The sequence below is a fragment of the Berghia stephanieae genome, chromosome 13 (assembly GCF_034508935.2).
Source record: "Berghia stephanieae isolate SIO BIC M18660-M18661 chromosome 13, UCSD_Bste_1.3, whole genome shotgun sequence".
Lineage (NCBI taxonomy): Eukaryota > Metazoa > Mollusca > Gastropoda > Nudibranchia > Aeolidiidae > Berghia > Berghia stephanieae.
The window spans coordinates 7,687,166-7,697,165 of record NC_088372.1 but is presented as its reverse complement, the minus strand read 5'-3'; the positions used below and the strand labels follow the sequence as shown (position 1 = coordinate 7,697,165).

The 10,000-nt window shown below is 42.0% G+C and overlaps 1 protein-coding gene across 1 annotated transcript in view; it reads left to right on the top strand.

Moving 5' to 3' along the window:
• The window catches only part of LOC144958986 (uncharacterized), a 21,665-nt gene that overhangs the window by 1,215 nt on the left and 10,450 nt on the right, over positions 1-10,000 (top strand). The window contains exons 2-5 of the mRNA XM_078891289.1: positions 2,389-4,168; positions 5,508-5,714; positions 8,245-8,376; positions 9,190-9,427. Coding sequence (XP_078747415.1) covers positions 2,389-4,168; positions 5,508-5,714; positions 8,245-8,376; positions 9,190-9,427 — 2,357 coding nt within the window. The remainder of the gene's footprint in view (positions 1-2,388; positions 4,169-5,507; positions 5,715-8,244; positions 8,377-9,189; positions 9,428-10,000) is intronic.

Here is a 10,000-nt window from a genome sequence, read left to right as displayed (position 1 = left end):
CTAGCTCTCTTAATAATAATAATAATGCTGAAAACTTATATAGCGCTATAACTCCGAGACACCAGACTCTAAGCGCTTAAATTACAAATTACTTTGGCTGAAACATACTCATTCACACACACAAGCACACACACATACACACACACACATACACACACACAACACAACACACAACACAAACCAAACCTATCTTGCTTCTCATACCATCTACTAAAATCGAAACAAATATGTTTTAAGCGAACGTTTAAAAATAGACAAAGATTCTTTTTCACGAATGCTCTGCGGTAAGGCGTTCCAAATAGAGGGTCCGAAATGAGAAAGGATCTCATTCCAGCATTTTTCCGAATTCGAGGGACAATTAGTTTTGTGGAATCACTGGCCGAACGTAAGGGGCGGGGTTTTGAATATCTTTCAATTAGTTCTGAAAGGTAGGAAGGGGCAGTACCTTCAAGACAACGATACACTAAAACACAAGCTTTGAATTTAATTCTTTTCTCTCTTCAACGCCACCCAGTCTTTTCTCTTGAGGTCTGTGCCTGCTGGGAGCTTTTCTGTTGGGGGCTGGAGGGCATCGTTTGCTGTCTTGTCCCATTCTACCCATTTGTCCAGGCGGAAGAATGCTGAGTGGTCTGGGTGAAAGCTCTCTACTGTGAGGAAGCTTTTCCTTGATTTGAGCCTGCTTTTGGGGCAATTGTTGTTATGAAGGGGTGTCTCTGGTCCATTTCCTGTTTGTATTTTTGTATTTGGGCATGAGTTTCCCTCCGGATGTGTGGTGGGGCTATTCCTGCTGCACGGTAGACCAGTGGTAATGGTGTTGCTCTCAGCTGGCCCGTTACGATCCGGCAGGCGTTGTTGAGCTCGGGGTCTAGCTTGGAGGCATGGCATGATCGGGCCCATTCAGCTGAGCAGTACTCCGCAGCTGAGGGCCAATGCTGTGGTCCTTAGAGTTTTAGGGTCAGTTCCCCAGTTCATGTTTGCCAGCTTTCCAAGGAGGGCATTACGCGTGGACACTTTTGGCTTGGTCTTCCTCACGTGTTCTCTGAAGGACAGTCCGATCAAGCGTCACTCCGAGGTACACTGGGTGGTAGTTGTACTCTAATGTCTGGCCATTCCACTTGATGTTAAGTTTTTTGTGGGCTTGGTGGTTGTTGAGGTGAAATGCACACACTTGTGTTTTCCCTGTTGGCGTTCAGCGAGTTTTTAGTGTAGTACTTTGTGAGGGTGTCTAGGGCATTTGTCAGTCTGCTCTCGATTGGTTGGAAGGACGCATCCTGTGTTGCGAGGCATAGGTCATCAGCATATATGAATCGGCGGATATTTGGGAACTCAGGCTGATCATTTGTATATATGTTGAAAAGTGTTGGAGCCAGCACTGATCCTTAGGGAAGACCATTCTTCTGGGTGCGCCACCTGCTCTTCCGGCCATCCATTTCAACAAAGAAGCGCCTGTTTTCGAGAAGTGACTGGATAATATTTACATTTTTCTTATTCTTTATCATTTTAGCCACTTTGAGGAGTAGGATCTTGTGATTCACTGTGTCATAGGCTGCAGTGAGGTCGACGAAGACTGTGCCAGTGACCTGTTTTGTCTCAAACCCATCTTCTATGAATTGTGTAAGGTTAAGAAGTTGACTAGAACATTATATTTTTAAAAAAGGATACTGGGGGATGTAGGAGCTTTCGGAAGGCCTCCCCAAGAAAAAAATACAACCTAGTACCTTTAACTAACCTTACCAGGAAAACCAACCATCCTGGCGCCTTGACCAAGACTTATAACTAACCCTAACAGAAACAAAATCCTCCGACCTCGAGCTAACCCTATAGAAAAAACTCCCCAAAAAACCTCGGGACTGCTTTGCACTACCTTTCAACTTTCAATGCTTCACAAATCAAAATGGCGGCCGAGAATAAAAAAATGGCCAAATTAGGTAATTTTAAACTTTCACAAATCTATCAATAACAAAGAGCTGAGTGACGTCAATACGCTTCAACAGTCATGACGTCACTTCCCTCGCATGGTCACTTAGTAACTGGCTCTAAACTATCGGAACAATGGCGGACGCCGTTATGAAATATTTCTCCAACGAGCATAAAAGCGTATCCAGAGGGGGAAAAACATTATAAATCTGATCGTGTTTTGAGTTTTACACATTCTGATCACAAGACATATGTAAATTTCTAGCCAGCATGAAGAATAAAAAGTACCGATTTTCTTTGTTTAGAACCACGATGGCTGCCGTTGCTGGGCGTTAGGTAAGGAGAGAGTTAAGGAATGTTGCTCTAAATAAAATCTCTAGTTATTCTGTAAATGGCATATAAACGAATGCTTTTTTTTATTAAAAAGGTTTCTTCTTTTTTTGCTTTTTATCATTCTTTTCTTGGATCTAGGCAGCCCACCAGTACAACCGCCGATACGGAAGGTCCCAAAATGAAGAGATAGATTTGATCTTCAAGATCCCAGAATTCGAGGGAAAACGTCGGGAATTCAATCAATCTTTCCACAAATTCTTCGACAATTTGCAGAACGACCTGGGCGGTGATGCTGAAGACGGCCTTGATTATTGTTATCGTGATAGGACGGGGCATTACGAATGTGGTCGCGAGAACCAAACCGGAAATGAGGAGGATGGGGCTCTAATGGAGGTCAAGGTTGGTTCTGGAATAAATCGCAATAAAATTCAGAGTTTGTCTAAAGATCGTAGATCGGTTGATTCTCGTAAAAACGATTTGAGTAAGACTAAGGGGAACAGGGACCTTCTGCCGGAAGTTGCTGTGAACTGCAAAAGGTCGGCCTCAAGTCTGGGAGCCAAAAATCGTCACAAAGTCGTGACGGTGAATGCGTGCCATGATCGGGAGGATGGTGGTGTGGACAAATATGGAGCTGTGAGGTCAAAGGTTTCTGAGAATCTGGATGGTAAAAATGGTTGGTCTGATGATGAGACCCGATGGTTGGACGACAGTAAGACCCGTCGTTGTCTGGAGAGTGTAGATTGTCGTCGTCCAGCTGATCGTCACGTGACGGGGAATAGCAAAAGGCTGATGGAACCGCGTAGTGATAATTTGGAAAAAAAGGTATCCGTTGGTTGTGGAAATGGTGATTGTTGTAAATCACCAGAGGTTGTTGAGAAGAATCGATCCGATACTGTTGCTACTGCTGAGGAAAAGCGGTCCTATAAGGAGACCCGGGGTTCGGAGAAAAGTCAAATTTGTCGTCGAGTGATCGGGAATTTTGGAAATCCGTCAGATTTCCCCTTGAAACTGAAAGGTAAACTGGAAGAGGGGCCAGTCGGTTGTTTGGGGAATGAATGCGTTGATTGTAGGAATAGAAGTCGGGCCGGAAATCCAGAGGCTGACGAGGAGAATGGTTCCATCACTTCCGGTGGCGGCGAAAACGATTTTGATGCCGACTGCAGTCGTGAAAATGTCATTCTAGGAAAGAGTTCTTTCCGCAAGGATCGGAATCATAACAAGGTTGACGGAAGTTTTAGTGAAGATTTTGAGGGTGACAATGAGTCTAAACGTGTTAATAATGATGATGATGATGGTGATGATGATGATGATGATGATGATGATGATGATGATGATGATGATGATGATGATGATGATGAGGAGGAGGAGGAGGAGGAGGATGTTGGTGGTGGTGGTGGTGATGTTCGCGACGACGGACACAACAGACTAATATCAAAATCAAAGCACGTTCGGTTCAGTTTGTACAACAAAGGCTCTACCAATAGAATTGGCAGTTCTGAAATAGGCGAATCTTCTGGTCAACGCGTTCTTCAAACGCCTGACAACTTCAACAACAGAAACGTAAACGAAAGCAAAGCTAAGATGAATACTTCTGACCACCCTGACCATTTCAAACACGAGGCGAATTCTACCCGTGAATCCAACAACCAGAACGAACCGCCGGCCCTTGGTAGACATGACACCACCACGATGGACAGCAACGAAAGTCACACCAAATGGAAGATCGGCCATGGCACACCACGCGAAATAGGCCAGTTCAAGAACACGAATGAGAGCAGTGCTAAGGGGCCGACGCTGGGTCGTAAATTATATCGTAGAATTCCACTGCAAGAGTCTCACCGCCCCCGTTGCCGTAATGAAAATCATACCGAATTTGCATCGGGAGAAATAAGTGAATTCAGCGCTACCGAGGGACTTGGTAAGTCGGAGATATAGGGAAGAAAAGAGTTTGCAAAAAAACAAAACAAACCACAACAAAAAAAAACAACAAAAAAAACCACAAAATAACAAAAAACAAAAACAAAACTGGTTCCTATTTCATTGGAAGTGTAATACGACTCCTCCAGAGGACCGGATACAAACCTTGTGTTATTCATCTTCTTAGAGTGCTCAGAGCCCTCAGAGCCTTCAGAGCCATTTGACCCCTGGAACTGTTTACCCCCCTCCCCCCGTTTCTATAGCGTGAAACGAACAATATCAACTGCTTGCTACCCTTTGGATAGGACACTAACTAGTCTGTCGAAAAGTACTTTCCGCTAGGTCTGACAGACCCAGCTACCCAATCTCTGCTAAGTGGACAAGGCCGGGAGGGCGAGGGGGGGGGGTCAGAAAAAATATCTCGACTGCACCCGGGATCGATCTCGGTCCCTTTGCGTGTGAACCGAAATGTCGGGACCCCCATCACGTGCTATGCGTACTGTAATTCTGATGCTAGATCGTCAGTTGTTTTGTTTATTTGTTTATTTTTTTAATAATGAATTAACCCAGAGATACTGATGAATGCGATATTTTCCTTAGTTTTTTCCAACAAATAAAAGCCAGCTTGGTATTCGAGTATTTTAGTATCGAACGTCACAACCACTACACCTTTTGGCGAAGCATAATTTACTCTCTAAGGGCAAAACTTGTAAAAGTATTATAATTCGTTTACTTTGCGACTATGTGGTCTTGTGTTATGACACTCGCTTTCGGATCGGAAGGTCCTGGGTTCGAGCTAGCATCGCTCGGCGCATAGTTGAGTCCTTGGAAAAGGCTCTTTACTCACTTTCTCTCACTGTGCTCAGGTGTAAAATGAGTACCTGACTGTTAACAACGTTGTCTCTGTCCGAAAAAAAATTGTAATATCGCCTCACAGACGTCATGTCCCGTCCTACATGTTAAGTGTTGCTGTTGGCTAGGGACCCCTTGTAAAGCGCTTTGAGCATTTTAAGTGGACATTGCGCGATATAAAAGGTTAATTTTTAAATTATTTTTTTTGTCCGCATTTTTTTGCCTTGTTCTCTGACACTTAGCTTTTAACCAGTAGGTCTTTGGTTCGAGTTTCGATGGTCATTTGAAGTAGATGGAACGAAAATGACGTCATTCAGTCATTTGTTTATGTTTCTAGCCAGCTAATTTTATATTCTATCAATCAGATTTTAAACATTTAAGTTTTGTGTGTAGGTAGGTACTATCCGGCTGGCGGATGTTGTGAGAATTTTACCTAAATGCATAGCATCAATAAAATACGATGCGTGATTTGTATTCCATTTATTTAGTCAGTGAATATTGTGACGACGAGGAAAACTTACCACCGGAAGTGGAGTATGATTTCGACGGAGTGTACGATGACCCTCTGCCAGTCGGTGACCTATCGACCTTTGACTTTGAGCACATGACCAAGCCAAGGAGCGACCTTGAGCTCAATCAGATCCATTATAAAAACGTCTCCCGTCGCTATGGGGTCCTGCCCGTGGGATACATTTGTAAGTTATTTTCTTTTATATATAAACTTATAAATATAAATGTGACCCCTCGTCTCAAAACGGTATTAAGTCGGGATGATTAAGATGCTGAAAATTGAATTTGTGGCCAGAAATATCAGACTTACGTTGAGTTTATATGCTTTATTGAGGAGATTGAATATCATATTTTAGAATGCTAAATACCAACCTTTCATATTTTTTACCAGTTTAACTATAATTAGACTTTTTAGCATCTGGCCCATCCCGACATAATACCGTTTTGAGACTGTGGGTCACAAATTTCCAATTCCATTGTATTTATTTTCCAACAACTGTCTAGTGTACACGGTTTTATATTTCACTTTCTAAACTGCATTACACAGTTCCTCCCCGCCTCCCCTCTTTTCACTTAATTAATTGCGCACCTTTTATAGATATCCATTACTCTATTTTAATTCGGACTTCCATACAAAGGAGCATAGACTATTTCCTGCCAACCAATGTTTTGTTTATTCATCTTAACTACGCCACTACTACATTATCTCATTCATCTGTAGTGTTTCATTCATCCTGTTTTGTTGATAAAAGGGAAACCCGAAACTTCCATTTCATCTCTTTTTGTAATTAAATTGAAGCTTACATTCAATTTCACATTGTTATTTATTTCTTCGAGCTTCAAACAGCAACATTTACATTATGTATAATCCGGAGCTTCAACTATTTCCTTACCAATCGTGTTCAGTATTTTCCCAAAATGGCAGGCTTACCCAGCAGACAAATTGAATTTTTAAACTCAAACAAGGTCTCTCTACAAAACAACTTTATGTTCTTATTAATCAAACAAAGATCATTCTACACAGTTTGTGATGTAGAAAATAAATCTGAATAAGAAAAATGTATATTGTGTCGTAACAAATGTGACGATTTTGCTGTAGGTGGTAAGGAGAGGATTAAACTTGAGCTTTTATAGAGAGCAATATCCACTAAACATGCTCAAAGCGCTTTACAAGGGGTTCCTGGACAACAACAACACATAACATGTAGGACATTACATGACACGTATGAGGCAATATTATTTTTTTTTTCGGACAGAGCCAACGCTGTTAACGGCCAGGTACACAATTTACACCGATGAGACAATGCAAATGAAGATCCTTTTCCAAGGACTCATCTATGCGCCAGGACCTTCCGATTTGAAAGCGAGTGTCAGACCACAAGACCAAATAGCCGCACAGAGCTGTGCATTGATGGCATGCTGTTGGAATACATCTGTTCCCAATTTCAACCATTATTGTCCTTTGTCTCACTGTTTATTGGGTGCTTTAAATGAAATTAGTCCACCCCTCTCCCTAAATAGTAACGCGTAATGATATCATGTTTATTATATTTATTTGTGACGTCAGAGTATAAATGGGTAAATTTAACAAAAAATCAGATTCTTTAAAAATAAGTATCATTTAACTGTTTTTGAAGATGGTTTTAATTTTAAAATGACGAAATTTGAATGGATTGAGGGGTAGAATAAATGGTTTCTTACACTCTTGCGTTTTGGAATTCGAACTTTGTTCCCAACGCGCAAAAGCAAACTCGGTTTATTTTTATCGTGCAATAACACATACTCACAAGATCGTTGTGTTAATGGGCACGATAAAAATAACTCGTTTATGCAAAGAGATGAAGGAATCGTATATTCTAGAAATGGCTTTGATCATCTCGTATTCTTCCTTTTTTACTGGCGCTGACATGACCTAAATGTGTTGCAAGCGCCATAAAACCATTTAAAACAAACCGTGTATGGATTTCACGGCATTTTGTACAACCTTGACTCACTGATTGGCTTTTACTTTTATTGGCTTTTCTGCTGTATTAGGTAAACTTCTTGTAGCTTGGCACTCACTCCATTAAAAGCCGCTTTCACAGAATTGTATAACACATTGACCCATTAATTGGCTTTTATCCCTATCTGTTGTATTCGGTCAACTTCTTGTAGCTTGGCACTACTAACGAAAGAGTGAAAATGGAGAGGCTTCGTATAGGGAATGAGATTAGCGGAAGAGTAGCGTCCCTTGATTGGATGTCACCTTACAGAGAGAACGTCAATTTCGTTTTGAAGTGTCTCAAGCCACTTTCTCCGGAAGCGAGGACGAGAGACGCATGCGCACAACCAACATGACGTTCTCTCTCTAATAACTTTTGCGCAGGTGACGTCACAGACTATGGGTGACGTCCAATCAAGGGACGCTACTCTTCCGCTAATCTCATTCCCTATAGGAATGATACAGACAATGGACGTTTCGGGTACAAACCCTTCGTACTCAATGAGTACAGACGATGCAAGTTATTTTGCATTTTACTTTATTTTATTTGTTTTCCATGTTAATTTGTGTATTGTTGTGCTGACGAAGAGTTAATACCCAAAACGTCCATTGTCTGTATCAATCCTATACGAAGCCTCTCCATTCTATTTTCACTCTTTCGTTTGTATTTTCACGATCACAGGCTTCAGGCAGCCCCTACCGTTTTGTAGCTTGGCACTCACATTTCTTTTCAGTGCGAAACCTGACGTCAACCGAGCTTCGATTGAATTCGCTATCCCTGGGCACCAAGAGGATAAAAGTTCTATGTGCTACTTTGTTGTTGAATAACTATGTCAGGATTCTAGAAATCAGCGAGGATGAAATTGGTGGGAGATTGGTATTCTTCTTCTTCTTCTTCTTCTTCTTCTTCTTCTTCTTCTTCTTCTTCTTCTTCTTCTTCTTCTTCTTCCTCTTCTTCCACCACCATCACCACCACCACCACCACCACCACCACCACCACCACCATCATCATCATCATCATCATCATCATCATCATCATCATCATCATCATCATCATCATCATCATCATCATCATCATTACCATCTACAACTACACCCGAATAATAAATAAAACGAAGTTGACGTCACTCAGGTCTTTGTTATTGTTTATTGCCATTCGCGTTTATAGTTCTCACTTAACTGTACTATCCAGACTTTAACGATCATGGTTATACGTTTTGTGTGTTGATCCGCTATACTTCCGGATGGCAATGTTGTTAGCTCTTTAGCCAAGCGCATAAACATTCAAAATGGCACATAACTTTGGTTGTTAGTCTGTTTTATTTCCGGATGGCAATGTTGTGAGTTTCTTAGCCAAGTGCACAGCTTCTAGCTTAGCTAAGACCGGAAGTATAACGAACCAACACACAAAACTATGTGTAATATCGTAGCCATCGTTATGTTATAGCCTGATACTGAAATCCAAAAGGACTGGCAGTTTGACGTCATTATTTGGTTTTTGCACCGCCTAGTGTGTTGTCGTTAGTAAAGCTCATGAAAACAAGTTATTTCATTGGTTGAACTATTGAATACAACTCACGATTTGTTTTCTTTTCTGACAAGAGACTTGCATTTTGACGTCATTGTTTTGGTCAGTATCAGGCCATAACTTTACGAAGGCCACGGTAATATCCCCCCAGATGCCCAAGCCATGACCTACCTCATCGAGGTGTTCAAGGAATCCTCTTTGATCGAGCAGCTGTTCCTCCAGGACAACAACATGGGCAGACATCCGGTCAAGCACCTCATCGACTTCCTGATCCAGAGTGACCAGTTCACCAACATCTCCCTGGAAGGAAACCGTTTGGCTGACACAGACGGTGCCATGATAGCGGGATACGTCAGTGTCACCCAGAATTTGGGCGTTTTGAACTTGAGGTAAAAAAACATAAGGCCGGGGGTGGTGGGGTTTGGGGCGGTGGGGGAGGGGGGGGGGGAGAGGGGGGGGAGGGAGATTTGTCTTTTGAATTTATGATTATGACGATGATGGTGATGATGATGATGATGATGATGATGATGATGATGATGATGATGATGATGATGATGATGATGATGATGATGATGATGAATGATGATGATGATGATGATGATGATGATGACGACGACGATGATGATGATGATGATGATGATGATGATGATGATGATGATGATGATGACGACGATGATGATGATGATGATGATGATGATGATGATGATGATGATGATGATGATGATGATGATGATGATGATGATGATGATGATGATTGCCTTACCGACACCCCCTTTTACAATAATACTAATAATTCATTTACTCAATAATCCTTTCCCCACCCCCATCCCCCACCCACCCCAAAACCCCTCCCCCCCCCCACCACCACAACAAGCTTGGCCTGGGGACGGGTGAACTGCTTTCCAAGGCCCTGTGTAAGAAGACATGATGATGATGATGATGATGATGATGATGATGATGAT